An 18,272-nucleotide genomic window follows, 5' to 3' on the forward strand; every position below is an offset into this window, starting at 1 on the left:
AGCCAACATGCCATCCTGGTGTTTAATGTTTGTGTATAGAGATGCGACATCTGCTGAGACTAGTAGAGCATCCCCATCTAAACACAAACCATCAACCTTTCGAAGCAACTCTCCAGTGTCCCTCAAGAGGGATGGGAGATTAGCAACTAGGGGCTGGAGATGGAAGTCAATCCGCTTGTTGACATGCTCCAGAAAGTTCCCTCTACCTGAAATGATCGGTCGTCCAGGTGGCACCGAGATATTCTTGTGAATCTTCGGGAGAAGTGGCAATGGTTTGATCATTAACTGTCAGAGCCAAAGCCAGGTCCCTGGTGATAACGTTGTCCTGAAGCGCCCGTTTAATGATGGTATCCAATTGGGAGCAGTACGTAGAGAAAGGATTATATGTCTGTTTTCTATAACAGATGGTATTGTTTAATTATCGAAAAGCTTCTCTCTCGTACATCACCGTGGGCCACAGAACGACGTTACCACCCTTATCAACCGGCTTCAGCACCACATCTGGCAAATTTTGAAAGAATTCCAACCTGCTCCTTTCATCCCAAGTAAGGTTGTCACAATAATTGAATCTTGGAATTTTTAACAGATTCTCAGTCACCACCTGGACGAACAAATCAATGTTGGTACATGAGGACAGGGGAGGGAACTTCCTGGAGCATGGATGAATTGACGGAGGAATCTTACCTCCTTCATGTGTATGTTCACTTGTCAATTCTTCCAACACCCGCATTCTGCTCCTCCTCTGTGGGAAAAAAATCGATATAACTCATTATTATGGAAATATCTCCTGAACAACAATGACCTAGCAAACATGTGTAGGTCTTTCACCACAGTGAATGCATCAAAAGGAGGTGTAGGTGAAAAAGAAAGACCTTTTTTCAAGAGTTCAAGATCAGTTCTAGAGAGAGTTTATTTACTTAGGTTAATCACCTTATTTTCATTTCTCTTGGGTACTGACAGTTCATCAACCTGTCTCCTGTATGGATGATATGAATGGTCACGGAGTCTGTTACTATCACATGACATGACGGATGTAGATGAGGTATTCGAGCATTCAACCAGATGAAAATATAGACACATTTGAAGGAGTTCTCTGAAGGCCAGGACCATTCCTGGCCCTCCAATGGTAAACTTTTTTGGACTGAAGTCCCTCATGTCCCTGTTGTATTTGGACAGTTGGGATTCCTGGATTTTTTTGACAAGTGAATCTATTGATTTATCTAGTTCAGTATCAAATTGCTGGATCCTATCTGCTGAGCAGCCAATCCGCACCTCAGCTTGTATCGTCAATTAATTTATCCAGCTCAATGACATTGGTGGTATTATAATTAATCAGGAGTTGAATCAAGGTCAGCGAACACATATTACATACACGCCTCCTCCCATTTGTAGATAAATTGATCATCGTCTACAGGAAAACCGGGGATAACCCGGACCCTCAATCCTCTGGGAATCATCTTACTGGTTAAATATTTCTCAAGAAGCTGTCTATTCCACCATAATTTGGATGTTTCTCATTTATGGGGCTAGAATTTCATATTGTGCCAGACATGTCCTCTGTGATGGGTGGTTTATATATGTATATGTACTTGTTATATGTTATGTATGTATGTCGGTCCTTCTATATTCAATTTCAATTTTCATTTATTTTTATTTAATTTTTGTTTGTAATCAATGATTATTAGGGTAATTTGTGATGACTTGATTATAAGAAACACCATCTATATCATATATTATATATATGGCTATCTACTATTATATTATATTGTGTCATTGATGCCTAAAAGCAATTTACATGTTGTTGTAATGTTATATGTCACATGTATGGCTCAATTGTCTACTCTATATTATGCATCAGTAGTAAAATAACATTTCGCTGTAACCTCATCCTATCTTTATATTTAGGCATTTATGAAAATTATTTGTATGTGATGTTATCCAAATTGAATGTAGCCACTGTATTTTTAGGTTTAAATTTGTGTGCCTGTACAATTGCTGCATTATATCTCTGTTGCCAATAGCTTAGATGGCCGATTGTGTATCATGTGGGATGCGCATGCACCGTTCTTCGGCATCCCCCGCTGTCTGCACTTCCGCCGTGCGCTCGACCCTGGCTCACATGGGGTCCAATGTGTTTTCCGGCGTGGGTTGCCGGGGTGATATGTGCAGCGCGTCGGGTGTTGTTTGCGGTCCTATGCACCTGCGTACTTTGACTACTTCCGGTCATTGCCATATATAATGCCTGCATGGTTTTAATTAAACACGCCCCCTGAGGAAGGAGTAATCTCTCTGAAACCCGCGTCGGGGTGGCTGGTGGACTGCGTGTGCCCCGCTGCTGCAGTCTGCAAGGTATATACCTTATATATTGTTTATTTATATTCTCTGAATTTTTTATATTATCCTGCGATATATATGGGCTATATATTATACTATTTATGCCATGGTGTAAGGGGCTTTTGTCCTGCTTCACATCTATATGCAGGCTTGATTTGTATATCTATAGTTACATGTTTATTGATGCGTGGTTCCCAGCCTTTTGCATGGGTGTTGGTATTCCTGCCACTTCTGGCTTCCCGTTTTTATCATTGTCCTGGTATATTGAAATTTAATAATGATTTGTATTTTCTATACTTTCCTGGACTTCATGACTGCTTAGTGGGGGGGTTCCTTTGTTTCTCATTTAAATTGCAGTTGGTCCTAACAGTCCATATGTATACCATGAGTGATACATATTATTTGTTCACCTAATGAAATATAAATATATATATTTTCACTCAGTGGGTATACTATGCTTGTTTTCTATTAATACTACATCATGGTAGTACAAGAATGACAACTTATCAGTGCTCTGAGTAACTTTTTTAGTATTAAATGTGTGTGTATATGCATCTAATGTAGTGTGAGTGTATTAATATCCTCTATAAAAAGGCCAAAAATCAAACAAAGGTGCTCAACACAACAATGCATAATAAAAATTGGTCCAATCTCACCCATTTGTTGTCATGCAGATTCAGCTTGGAGAAATGATTCAGGATCTTCAGGGTATGGGAAATGTGCTAGGGTCCCCTGTTGTGCTTCCTGCGATGGCTCCCGCCCTGACAAGTGTAGTACCCTGTGCAGCACTCTACACCGCCACTGTGGGGATTCCGTTGACTGCAGGACTATGCATCGTAACCATGTTGTAAGCCTGGTTTCACATTAGCGTTTTTGTGTGCAGAGCATCGTGCGCATCCGTGCGCATGAGTCTTGCGTACCTATGTTTAACATGGCGTGCGCATGTTTTTGCGTTTGCATGCGTTCGTCTGCGTTTTCGTACGCATGCATTTTTTTCAAGGTGTGCGCCTAGACGCATTTTTGGGTCCGCCCAAAGTGGTCAAAAAAACCCATGTGTATGTTTGCGCACGGAATGCGTCAAAACAATGTATTACAGTCCATGGGAACGCAGACGTGCGTATGAATATGCGTTTGCCTGGGTTTTCGTACGCATGCTTTTTTTGAGTAAAGATGTCTAGACACTAGTGTTAAAAGTATCGGATCGGATGGTATCAGCCGATCTAAAAAAAATATCGGGTATCGCCGATTCCGATACCGGAAGTCCCATTCAAGTCTATGGGACTTCCGGTATCGGAATAAGAAAAACCCTATTTTTGCCTTGTACAGCCTCTCTGGGGTCTGTACGGGCCTTTCGGGGGGCTGTGCCGGCCTGCCGGGGGTTCTGTGCAGGCTCCGGTGGTCTGTGCCAGCCTGCCGGGGGATCTGTGCAGGCTCCGGTGGTCTGTGCCGGCCTGCCGGGGGGCTGTGCCGGCCTTCCGGGGGGTCTGTGCAGGCTCCGGTGGTCTGTGCCGGCCTGCCGGGGGGCTGTGCCGGCCTGCCGGTGGTCTGTGCAGGCTCCGGTGGTCTGTGCCGGCCTGCCGGGGGGCTGTGCCGGCCTGCCGGTGGTCTGTGCAGGCTCCGGTAGTCTGTGCAGGCATCGTCCGATGGGACTACAAGTCCCATCGGGCGATGCCTGCTACCATGACAGTGATTGACACATTAGCCAATGATGGGACAGTAGTAGTCCCATCATCCGGCTAATGTGTTGAATGTAAAAAAAAAAAAAAAAATTTACATGCTACATACATGCTACATACATACAACATGCATACTACATATATACTACATGCAACATACATACTACATACATGCTACATACATACAACATGCATACTACATATACTACATGTAACACATACTACATACATGCTACATACTACATGCATGCTACATGCTACATACATGCTACATACATAATACATATATACTACATGCATGCAACATACATACAACATATATACTACATGCATGCAACATGCATACTATATATATATACTATATATACTACATGTAACATATATACTACATATATACTACATGCATACTACATACATACTGCATACATAATACATGTATACTACATGCATGCAACATACATACAACATATATACTACATGCATGCAACATGCATACTACATATATACTATATATACTATATATACTACATGTAACATACATACTACATATATACTACATGCATACTACATACATACTACATACATGCTACATACATACTACATACATACAACATGCATACTACATATATACTACATGCAACATACATACTACATACATGCTACATACATACAACATGCATACTACATATATACTACATGTAACACATGCTACATACATGCTACATACATAATACATATATACTACATGCATGCAACATACATACAACATATATACTACATGCATGCAACATGCATACTATATATATATATACTATATATACTACATGTAACATATATACTACATATATACTACATGCATACTACATACATACTGCATACATAATACATGTATACTACATGCATGCAACATACATACAACATATATACTACATGCATGCAACATGCATACTACATATATACTATATATACTATATATACTACATGTAACATACATACTACATATATACTACATGCATACTACATGCATACTACATACATGCTACATACATACTACATACATACAACATGCATACTACATATATACTACATGCAACATACATGCTACATACATGCTACATACATACTCCATACATAATACATATATACTACATGCATGCAACATACATACAACATATATACTACATACATGCAACATGCATACTACATATATACTATATATACTACATGTAACATACATACTACATATACTACATGCATACTACATACACTACATGCATGCAACATACATACTACATATATACCACATGCATGCAACATGCATACTACATATTTACTGCATATATACTACATGCATGCAACATACATATATACTACATACAATACATACATATAGACATACAGTACATATAACATAGAGTACATAATCACCGTCACTTGTCACTTTGATCCCCGAAGCCATTGTCGCCTGAGGAATAAATATCAAAATAAAAAAACACCAATATACTTACCCCGATCCGCAGAAGTCCACGAGGGTCCCACGTCCATCTTGCGTGGAGAACAGCAGCATCAGCTGATGCTACCGTTCTCTATCAGCTCCAGGAATACAATGACGGAAGGTAGGTATCCTTCTGCACTGTATTCCTCCACCATTTAAAAAAAAAAAGTCCCTAGTCTCACTTTATGCCATTGCTGCATGGGATTCCCACGCAGCAATGGCATAAAGTGAGACTAGGGACTTTTTTTTACAGTGGTGGAGGAATACAGTGCGGAAGGATACCTACCATCGGACGATGCCTGCACAGACCCCCGGAGCCTGCACAGACCACCGGCAGGCCGGCACAGCCCCCCGGCAGGCCGGCACAGACCACCGGAGCCTGCACAGACCACCGGCAGGCCGGCACAGCCCCCCAGCAGGCCTGCACAGACCACCGGAGCCTGCACAGACCACCGGCAGGCTGGCACAGACCCCCGGAGCCTGCACAGACCACCGGCAGGCCGGCACAGCCCCCCGGCAGGCCGGCACAGACCACCGGAGCCTGCACAGACCACCGGCAGGCCGGCAAAGCCCCCCGGCAGGCCGGCACAGACCACCGGAGCCTGCACAGACCACCGGCAGGCCGGTACAGACCCCCGGACAGTTGGCACAGCCCCCCCGAAGGCCCGAACTGACGGCGCATCATGATGCGCACAGACAGCGCATCATGATGACGTCATTTCGGCAGCCAATCAGAGCCACAAAAGTGGCTCATTGCATTTTGGACTTCCGATTCCGGTATCCGATACGAAAAAAGTATCGGTACTCGGTATCGGAATTCCGATACGGCAAATATCGGCCGATACCCGATACTTGCGGTATCAGAAAGCTCAACACTACTAGACACTGGTTTAAGCCACTCCCTACACAAAGAAACATTGTTTGGGGAGTAGTATATATGAAAAGAAGGTGTTGGCACTGGCAGTCCACTACTCTACAGCCTGCAAGACAGAAGGACCTTGGAGACTAAAAGCAAGTGGGATAATGTGAGTATAAAATCTAATGTCTGTCTGTCCTTTTTTCTCAATTTATCATGTACTAATGTCTCTTTTTTTATTGCCGCATGTCTTCTGGAGAGGAATACCAACCGACCCCTGGTGAACTGGCACAAATGGAGAGTGAAGTGAGTACCTTCCTTCTCTACTGATTGGTAAGTATTCGCTGTTGCATATACACATGTGGCAAATTAATTTTTTTATTTTTCAGACCTCATCGTCCACGCCAGCGGAGGAACAGCAGGAGCAGCCAGTGCAAGTGCAGGCGGGGAGACGGCATATAAGTATAGTCTGACTGATTGTACTCTTTTTTTTTTTTCCCTGACTATTTTCTTGCCTGTTTTTCCTCTTCAATCTTGCTTCTTCTCTGTCTTGTTTTCTATCTTTTTCATTTCCAATTCTTTACAAGATTAATGTGTTTCTTTTATAGGCTGAACCCCTTCCTCGTCTTTAAGCCATTCCTCGTCCCTCCACACCCCCAAGTTCCCACTATCTTCCCCCAAACGTCGCTCCCTATAAATTTTTGTTTTTTTGGTTTTAAATAAATGTCCTTTGGTTTTCCCCTACTGTTTGGTTTATTGTGTCTTTCGCCACCTACAAACACTGCACCGTACACATTGTGTTTTTGCCACCACATAGCTCCAGTACTGACACATGTTTCTTATGTCAGTCCTGGAGCTACGTGTTGTCAAAAAAACAAATATATGACTTGTATTTTTACCACCAGTCTCTTAAGTCTGCTAATATTGGTCAGACTGAATAGAGGATGGTGGTGAGTGTAAGGCATATCTATTCTCACCTTGCCAGGTATCATAAAGAGTGAATTGAGGATGATGTGTTTTGGCCATCATTTTTTCACTCTGTGACACAAGGCCAGGGGATTCTAGATATACCTTGTAATCAACCACGTCATCTATTCAGTCTGTGGCAAATAGACTGAAGAGATGATGGAGATAATACACGTCATATCTACAATACCCTGGCCTGGCATCATAACTATTTAGCACACCTGGCCTGGTGAGTATACCTATGAGTTGTCATCTGCAGCGTCGCTTCAGTCTGCATTATCTATTGCACGCTGACTGGAGAGATGCCGGAGGTTAACTCATATGTGTATTCACCTGCCCAGGTGTCATAAAATTCTGAAGTCATGATCCGGTTTTTTGGGCATCCTCACTTCAGCATGACACCAGATTGAGGATTGTAGAAGTTGTATAAACCTTTATCATCTCTCCAGTCTGTGTGCATATTGAAGTGACAGTGGAGGTACTACAACTAATATTTATACTCACATGGTCAGGTGTCATAGTGAAGGATCCACCACTCCCAAACAGTTGGGGAAATTGCAAACTGTCAAGAATTGTTCAGCTATTTGAATCCACTTTTCCGCGCTGAGCAGGGGCATAAATTCTGGACAGAGAACGTCCCACAAAGTCCGACAGGTGTTCGCAACTATTCTTGACAAGGTGGAGATTCCGAGACGATACTGTAAGTGGAGTGATGACAGACTCTCTCCCGTAGCCAGGAATCTGCCAAACAGAGAAAGAAAAAAAATAATATTTATGTGAAGGGTTTTGCAAAACACTGAAAGGAAAAAAATATTAGTACATGGCATTACAATAATTCTTCAGGCTTTTGTTTCCTACATGGCAGAAAAATAATTATGCAGGCTTTGGATTAGTAAATGGCAGAACAAAAACAATTATGCAGGCATTGGTTTTTAACCTCTTAAGCCCCAAGGGTGGTTTGCACGTTCATGACCAGGCCAATTTTTACAATTCTGACCACTGTCCCTTTATGAGGTAACAACTCTGAAACGCTTCCATGGATCCCGGTGATTCTGATTCTTGTTTTCTCGTGACATATTGTACTTCATGTTAGTGGTAAAATTTCATTCATATAACTTATTTGTGAAAAAAACAGAAATTTGGCTAAAATTTTGAAAATTTCGCAATTTTCCAACTTTGAATTTTTATGCCCTTAAATCACAGAGATATGGCACACAAAAAAACTTGATAAGTAACATTTCCAACATGTTTACTTTACATCAGCACAATTTTCGAACCAAAATTTTTTTTTGTTAGGAAGTTATAAGGGTTAAAAATTGAACAGCGATTTCTCATTTTTGCAACACCATTTTATTTTTACGGACCACATCACATTTGAAGCCACTTTGAGGGGTCTATATGATAGAAAATACCCAAAAGTGACAGCATTCTAAAAACTGCACCCCTTAAGGTGCTCAAAACCACATTCAAGAAGTTTATTAACCCTTTAGGTGCGTCACAGGAATTTTTTGAATATTTAAAAAAAAATGAACATTTAACTTTTTTTCACAAAAAAAATACTTCAGGTTCAATTTTTTTTATTTTACCAAGGGTAACAGGAGAAATTGGATGGCAAAAGTTATTGTGCAATTTGTCCTGAGTACGCTGATACCTGATATGTGGGGGGGAACCACTGTTTCGGCGCATGGCAGACCTCAGAAGGGAAGGAGCGCCGTTTGACTTTTTCATTGCAAAATTGGCTGGAATTCAGATCGGACGCCATGTCGCGTTTGGAGAGCCCCTGATGTACTTAAACAGTGGAAACCCCCCACAAGTGACCCCATTTTGGAAACTAGACCCCCCAAGGAACTTATCTAGATATGTGGTGAGAACTTTGAACCCACAAGGGCTTCACAGAAGTTTATAACATACAGTGGTACAATTAAAAAATCTTATTTTTTCCACAAAAATGATCTTTTCACCCCCAATTTTTATTTTCCCAAGGGTGACAGGACCCTAAAAGGTATTGTGCAATTTGTCCTGAGTACGCTGATACCCCATATGTGGGTGTAAATGACTATTTGGGCGCATGGCAGAGCTCGGAAGGGAAGCAGCGCCATTTGACGTTTTTGGCTGGAATTGAGATCGGACACCATGTCGCGATTGGAAAACCCCTGATGTACCAAAACAGTGGAAACCCCCTACAAATGACACCATTTTGGAAACTAGACCCCCCCCCCCAAGGAACTTATCTAGATGTGTGGTGAGAACTTTGAACCCCCAAGGGCTTCACAGAAGTTTATAACATACAGCCATACAATTTAAAAATCATATTTTATCCACAAAAATGATCTTTTCACCCTCAATTCTTATTTTTCCAAGGGTAACAGGACCCTAAAAGTTATTGTGCAATTTGTCCTGAGTGCGCTGATACCCCACATGTGGGGTAAACCACTATTTGAGCTCATGGCAGAGCTCGGAAGGGAAGCAGCGCCATTTGACGTTTTTGGCTGGAATTGAGATCGGACACCATGTCGCGTTTGGAAAGCCCCTGATGTACCAAAACAGTAGAAACCCCCCACAAATGACACCATTTTGGAAACTAGACCCTCTAAGGAACTTATCTAGATGTGTGGTGAGCACTTTTAACCCCGCCAGTGCTTCACACAAGTTTATAACGACCGGGCGTGAAAATAAAAATATCGTATTTTTTCAACAAACATGATCTTTTAGTCCCCATTTTTTTTATTTTCCCAAGGGTAGCAGGAGAAATTGGACCCCAAAAGTTGTTGTCTAATTTGTCCTGAATACGCTGACACCCCATATGTGGGAGAAAACTACTGTATGGGCACACGTTGGGGCTCGGAAGGGAAGTAGTGACATTTTGGAATGCAGACTTTGATGGAATGGTCTGCAGGTGTCATGTTGCCTTTGGAGAGCCTCTAATGTACCTAAACAGTAGAAACCCCCCACAAATGACCCCATTTTGGAAACTAGAACCCCTAAGGAACTTATCTAGATGTGTGGTGAGCACTTTGAACCCCCAAGTGCTTCACAGAAGTTTATAATGCCCGGGCATGAAAATAAAAAATTGTATTTTTTCCACAAACATGATCAATTAGTCTCCAATTTTTTTATTTTCCCAAGGGTAACAGGAGAAATTGGACCCCAAAAGTTGTTGTCCAATTTGTCCTGAGTACGCTGATACCCCATGTGTGGGAGAAAACTACTGTATGGGCACACGTCGGGGCTCGGAAGGGAAGTAGTGACGTTTTGGAATGCAGACTTTGATGGAATGGTCTGCGGGTGTCATGTGCGTTTGGAGAGCCCCTGATGTACCTAAACTATTGAAGCTCCCCACAAGTGACCCCATTTTGGAAACTAGACCCCCCACGGAACTTATCTAGATGTGTGGTGAGCACTTTGAACCCCCAAGTGCTTCACAGAAGTTTATAACGCCTGGGCGTGAAAATAAAAAAATCATTTTTTTGCACAAAAATGATATTTTTGCCCCCAATTTTTTATTTTCCTAAGGGTAACAGGAGAAATTGGACCACAAAAGTTGTTTTGCAATTTGTCCTGAGTAGGCTGATACCCTATATGTGGGGGTGTAAAACACTGTTTGGGCGCATGGCAGAGCTTGGAAGGGAAGGAGCACCATTTGACTTTTTCAACGCAGAATTGGCTGGAATTGAGATCAGACGCCATGTTGCATTTGGATAGCACCTAATGTGCCCAAACAGTGGAAACCCCCAATTGTAACTCCAACCCTAACCCCAACACACCCCTAACCCTAATCTCAGCCCTAACCCTAGCCCTAACCCTAATGGGAAAATGGAAATAAATACATTTTCTTTTAGTTTTATTATTTTTCCCTAACTAAGGGGGTGATAACGGGAGGTTTGATTTACTATTTATGGCGGTTTTTATGTTTGGCGGCTGTCACACGCTAAAAGACGCTTTTTATTGTAAAAATAGTTTTTGCATCACCACATGTTGAGAGCTATAATTTTTCCGTATTTTGACCCACTGAGTCATGTTAGGTCTTATTCTTTGCGGGACGAGTTGACGTTTTTATTGGTACCATTTTCGGGCTCATGACATTTTTTGATCGCTTTTTATTCCGATTTTTGGGACACAGAATGAACAAAAACCAGCGTTTCATGAATTTCTTTTGGGGGGTGCGTTTACACCGTTCCACGTGCGGTTAAATTGATAAAGCGGTTTTATTCTTCGGGTCAGTATGGTTACAGCGATACCTCATTTAGGTCTTTTTTTTATGTTTTGTCGATTTTATGCAATGAAAACTATTTTATATAAAAAATAATTATTTTTACATCGCTTTATTCTGCGAGCTATAACTTTTTTATTTTTTTGCGGATGATGCTGTATGGCAGCTTGTTTTTTGCGGGACAAGCTGACATTTTCAGCGATACCATGGATATTTATATGCGTCTTTTTTGATCACGCGTTATTGCACTTTTTGTTCAGCGGTATGATAATAAATCATTATTTTTTGCTTCGTTTTTTATTTTTATTTTTTAAGGGGTTCGCTAAAGGGGTTAACTAGTGGGACAGTTTTATAGGGCGGGTCGTTACGGACGCGGCGATACCAAATATGTGTACTTTTATTGTTTTTTTTATTATTTTCAAAAAATGAATTTATTGGGGAATATTATTTTTGTTTTACTAATTTATTTAGCGATTTTTTTAAAATTATTTTTACACTTTTTTTTTTTCTTTATTACATTGTCCCAGGTGGGACATCACTGTCCTGTGACAGATCACTGATCTGTCACATCACAGATCACTGTGACAGATCAGCGATCTGTCACAGGCATAGACGCAGACTTCCTCATGCCTGCGCTTTGCAGGCAGTGAGGAAGTCAGCTCCCTACAGGCCCCCCGAAGGTCCCTGTCACCATCTTGGATCCGGAGGCCTGTAGGGAAAGAGCCCCCCGCAGCAGCGCTGCACATTGCGCTGCTGTGGGGGGCTCAGGGAAGCACGGAGGGAGCCCCCTCCCTGCCGATGCTTCCCTTTAACCCCCGGTACACCGCGATCGTGTTTGATCGCGGTGTACAAGGGGTTAACATGTCGGGGGCGGTCCGTGACTGCCCCTGACACATTGTGCCGGGTGTCAGCTGTGATAATCAGCTGACACCCGGCCGTGATCAGCGGCGCTCACCACGTGAGCGCCATGACGTACTATCCCGTCCCTGGCAATTAAGTCCCAGGGCACATGGACGGGATAGTACGTCATATAGGATTAAGGGGTTAAATATTATGTACCGTAATGTGACGAGGAGCCATTCCTCAGGAGGAATCGGACAACAGAGCTGTGTGTCCTGTCTCCGGATGGCTCAAACACGACCAAGCAAATACATGAAGCTTTCTTGGAACATCTGGGTATAGTCAATAAATTTCGCTGGGTTTGCCTGAAGCTCACTGTAGAGGGTGTGGTACGCTCCACAGGTATCCCGAACTTCAATAATCGGATGTCTCCAAAAACACCGCCGCTGCCGTCTTTGCTTTCTCTCTCTCAGCCTTTCTTGCTGGCAAAATACAAAATGCAAAAGCCTGAGACATCGCGATGTCCAGATCCAAGTTGAAGTGAAAACTCTCCCAATGCAGATCCATGGTGACACAGAAAACAGCAGCAAAATGTGAAGAATTCAGCTGTAACTAGGACTATATAAAGAATTCCAATGACACACGCCCACTGGTGTCCCATTGGTGGAGTCTGTTTCAAGGATTTTCCTCCTGTGAAATGTGACACCTAGAGAACGCATGCGGTTAAAAAACACAAACGCATGCAAAAACACATGCAAACGCTGCGTTTCCTTGTCGTCATGCGTACGCTGATGCGTATAAAAATGTTGCGTTTGCATGTGTTTTTGCATGTGTATGCGCTTGAGCACGATGCGCTGCACACAAAAACGTTAATGTGAAACTAGCCTAACTCTGTCATTACACCATAGGGTATCTAGCACATTTCCCATACCCCCAAGCTCCTGAATCATTTCTTCACTCTGAATCTCCATGACAATAAATGGCTGAGATGAGACCATTTTATAATATACACTGTTGTGTTCAGCACTCATAATTGATTTTTTGACCTTTTTTATAGGGTCTGGTTTGGTTTATGGTTTGTTTGTCAGATAGCTTAGCTCCTCTTAACAAAAATTAATTTTTAGGATTACAGAAATTATTCTCTCTCCTTGCTATTACTCTGTTCTAATTTTAGAGAGATTGGTGCCTCTAGTATTGGCTGGGACCTAGTGCTGGTTAATGTATTAATATACTCACCTACCGCCGCTTTCTCCGGTGTCCAGCACCGCTCTTCTCTGCTTCTCTGTGATATCACCGCTCTGCAGACTCTCCAGCTCACGCTGAGCTCTGCAGGACCTGAAAGTCTCTTTATAATGAAAACCTATGGAGCATCAAAACGAGGCTTTATAGGCTTTCGTTGTAATCACGCAGACAGCAAGGAGTGAGCCGGCTAGTCACAATTATTGTGGTGACGTCACTGAGAAGCAGAGAACGGGGCTGGACACTGGAGAAAGCAGAGGGAGGTGAGTAAATTAATCCACTCACTACATTACATGCATGTACAGACACATTCAATGGATAAAAAAGTGGGAGTACTTATTTAAAGAGTAGCCATCATTTTAATTTATATTTCATAAATCAATAGTACACATGAAAATAAGAAACTTTGTAATATATCTATCAGAGAAATCTGCTTCTTTCTCCTCCTGGACTCATAAAACATTGACAGTTAATGGATAAAATCTGTATCCAGTGATTTAGTGTAGGCAGATTTACAAACTACTGAAATAGGAGATGACAGCTGGTGCTCATAATGTTCTATGGAGAAAGGAGGAGGGAGTAGCTAGAGGGCGACACAGTCATTCTGCGGCAAGTTCACCGACTGAAATCTCATATCTCAGTAATGGGAAAATGTATAATTATTGAAGACGGATTTTACCTGTGAACTGAGAATGAAGATTAGTTCAGGAGGAGAAAGAAGCAAATTTCTCTGGTAAGATATATTACAAAGTTTGTTATTTTCGCATGCACTACTGATTAACGGAGAAAAATAATAAAATGATGGTTACTGTTTGAACTCATGACCATTTATGCCAAACCATATAGTGTTTGACTTTACTACGTGATCTTACCTAATTGGAAAACAGTATAAAGGAGTAAAGGGGTGCATGTAATTGCATATTAATTTAACATATTTTATCATTGAAATTTTCAAAACATCGCTTTCTTGTCATTGAGTGTAAACATTTCATGAAACCTTGGCCAATCATTTGCTAATCACAGAAACGTCATTATTTCAGTATGAGCAGGAATAAGGCATAGGCGGCTTATTCTCCAAAGCAATGTATAATGCGTATAGTAACAAAGACCCAGACGTTCACATGTGCCGTCCTCAAGACTTCAGCTGCACCAACCTGACCTACAGAACGCATTAGGGCCTTTCACTACCGATTTAGTATTGCCCACCAGCCTTATGGGCCAGGGAAACTTCCAAAGCTTAGATCAAAGATATCCATAAGCTCCCATTAACTTGACATAGGCTAAAACCTTATAACCTCCGTCAGGGGAGTGTGCTGTATATTGGGAATACCTCTAAGTTGATCAGTTGATCATTTAATTTTACATACATTTAATTATAGATATTTTGTCAATTCTTATTTCACAGTTTGACCGCAATGTAGAAAACTGCAAAAATGCCTTTTATGAAATGAAATACACATTGGTAAGAAATACACAATAACAGTCTGTTGTTGAATGTGAAGATATAGTGCTCTCACATTAATGATAGTGTAACCCTTTAAGATCCTGTACATATAAGGACATACAGTGGGGAAAAAAAGTATTTAGTCAGTCAGCAATAGTGCAAGTTCCACCACTTAAAAAGATGAGAGGCGTCTGTAATTTACATCATAGGTAGACCTCAACTATGGGAGACAAACTGAGAAAAAAAAATCCAGAAAATCATATTGTCTGGTTTTTTTTCATTTTATTTGCATATTATGGTGGAAAATAAGTATTTGGTTAGAAACAAAATTTCATCTCAATACTTTGTGATATATCCTTTGTTGGCAATGACAGAGGTCAAACGTTTTCTGTAAGTCTTCACAAGGTTGCCACACACTGTTGTTGGTATGTTGGCCCATTCCTCCATGCAGATCTCCTCTAGAGCAGTGATGTTTTTGGCTTTTCGCTTGTCAACACGGACTTTCAACTCCCTCCAAAGGTTTTCTATAGGGTTGAGATCTGGAGACTGGCTAGGCCACTCCAGGACCTTGAAATGCTTCTTACGAAGCCACTCCTTCGTTGCCCTGGCGGTGTGCTTTGGATCATTGTCATGTTGAAAGACCCAGCCACGTTTCATCTTCAATGCCCTTGCTGATGGAAGGAGGTTTGCACTCAAAATCTCACGATACATGGCCCCATTCATTCTTTCATGTACCCGGATCAGTCGTCCTGGCCCCTTTGCAGAGAAACAGCCCCAAAGCATGATGTTTCCACCACCATGCTTTACAGTAGGTATGGTGTTTGATGGATGCAACTCAGTATTCTTTTTCCTCCAAACACGACAAGTTGTGTTTCTACCAAACAGTTCCAGTTTGGTTTCATCAGACCATAGGACATTCTCCCAAAACTCCTCTGGATCATCCAAATGCTCTCTAGCAAACTTCAGACGGGCCCGGACATGTACAGGCTTAAGCAGTGGGACACGTCTGGCACTGCAGGATCTGAGTCCATGGTGGCGTAGTGTGTTACTTATGGTAGGCCTTGTTACATTGGTCCCAGCTCTCTGCAGTTCATTCACTAGGTCCCCCCGCGTGGTTCTGGGATTTTTGCTCACCGTTCTTGCGACCATTCTGACCCCACGGGGTGGGATTTTGCGTGGAGCACCAGATCGAGGGAGATTATCAGTGGTCTTGTATGTCTTCCATTTTCTAATTATTGCTCCCACAGTTGATTTCTTCACTCCAAGCTGGTTGGCTATTGCAGATTCAGTCTTCCCAGCCTGGTGCAGGGCTACAATTTTGTTTCTGGTGTCCTTTGACAGCTCTTTGGTCTTCACCATAGTGGAGTTTGGAGTCAGACTGTTTGAGGGTGTGCACAGGTGTCTTTTTATACTGATAACAAGTTTAAACAGGTGCCATTACTACAGGTAATGAGTGGAGGAAAGAGGAGACTCTTAAAGAAGAAGTTACAGGTCTGTGAGAGCAAGAAATCTTGATTGCTTGTTTCTGACCAAATATTTATTTTCCACCATAATATGCAAATAAAATGAAAAAAAAACAGACAATGTGATTTTCTGGATTTTTTTTTCTCAGTTTGTCTCCCATAGTTGAGGTCTACCTATGATGTAAATTACAGACGCCTCTCATCTTTTTAAGTGGTGGAACTTGCACTATTGCTGACTGACTAAATACTTTTTTCCCCACTGTATAAAGGAATCAGGGCCTGGCTGCATGATTGCATCCAGGTATGTTTTTCTCAGAAACGTTGGGCGTTCAACTGAAACCATAACTTGAAAAGCCGACCGGGAGGTATAGAGAGAGACCTGCCTAGTCCGCTCCAAACCGGCTTCTGCTCGCACCACTGCAGGTGATTGATAGTTCTCTCTCTTGTGGGCACATAGTGAAAAACCTTTCAATCAACTATAGCTGGAGAAGGAGAAGCCGGGAAGGGGCTGCACTAGACAACTAACACTTTACCCTATGGTCCCCGGCAACCTCTTCAAACTTCAGACTATAGTGAGGCATTTCAGAGGAAAACACACCTGTCTGGAGTCCCACAGGCTCTGATTTATGTTACCTGTGGTTTGGACACCATGAATCTAGTGACATATTCCTCTTAATACTGTAAAGCTATAATAATTCTCTAATTTCAGTGAAGTTCTCTTTGAGCCACTTTCTTACATTCCTAAAAGGATTGACCCATTTTCATGTACTGTACCTATTAGGAAATTCTGAGCTTATGTGATTAACATCTTCTTCTCCTGGTAACAGTGGAGAGTGGTTAAAAATTATCTCCTATGGCTCATGCAGATGTTCGTGCAAATCAGTCCGATCTTGGATTGCAATGCACACACTGGCTGCGGCTCCACCAACCCGAGCGTCACATCATCATTGAAATATATGAAGCTGTCATATTCCGGTCAGGAACCCACAGTCAGTCTATTGTGGTCAGAGATCACACCGATTTGCACGGACGTCTACATGAGCCCTTACTCTAAGGATCTGTTCTGCATAACACAGATCGTTTAAAAATCTAAGTGGACGTTCATAAATGGCTATTTTTTGTCATGTTGGAACTAAAGCAATATCGACGACATACTGCCAGATTTACACTCCATGATCAAGTTGTTTTTACTTAGTTTTTGACTCAGTTTTTGTAGCTTTTTTTCACTTTTAGAGGTTTTTGAATAATTCCTGGGAGGAAAACCTAAATTGCATGTCATTTCAAGTACACAACATCAAAAAGTCACCAAAAACTCATCGTGTGAACGTAGCCTAACAGCACACATGCAGTAATTGGATCCTGTATGTTACTGACAAAACCCTGAGATCCGCAGGCATTTCCCAGCGGTAAGGGTATGAGCACAAGACATCTTTTCCAGGTGGAGAATCCGTCATGTTTTTCAAGCAGAAGATGCTTCAGGAAACTAGTGGGTTTTTCCAGAAGAGTTTTTTCTGCAGTTTTTTACAGTTTCCTGAGCTTTTTTCCAACGGTTTTGACCATTCATGTTTCTTCAGAGTTTTTTCCATGGTTTTTGGAATGTCTTCTGAACTGTTGCTTTCTGGTCATCTTTTTTTTCCACTCTATTAAATAATGAAGAAATCGTTACCATTTTCTTCAGTAAAAAATTATGATAAACAGCTCCAATTGACATCCAAGCGTCTGTGGGCATATTTTTAGCTTTCCCTATGA

The 18,272-nt window shown here is 41.8% G+C and overlaps 1 protein-coding gene across 1 annotated transcript in view; it reads left to right on the plus strand.

The window, feature by feature from the left end:
• LOC141085803 (uncharacterized) overlaps positions 1 to 18,272 on the plus strand; it is a 187,733-nt gene that overhangs the window by 18,735 nt on the left and 150,726 nt on the right. The window contains exon 4 of the mRNA XM_073571369.1: positions 15,022 to 15,078. Coding sequence (XP_073427470.1) covers positions 15,022 to 15,078 — 57 coding nt within the window. The remainder of the gene's footprint in view (positions 1 to 15,021; positions 15,079 to 18,272) is intronic.

This window comes from Dendrobates tinctorius, unplaced genomic scaffold, assembly GCF_039654945.1.
Source record: "Dendrobates tinctorius isolate UK_male_01 unplaced genomic scaffold, ASM3965494v1 ptg000029l, whole genome shotgun sequence".
In the NCBI taxonomy this organism is placed as follows: Eukaryota; Metazoa; Chordata; class Amphibia; order Anura; family Dendrobatidae; genus Dendrobates; species Dendrobates tinctorius.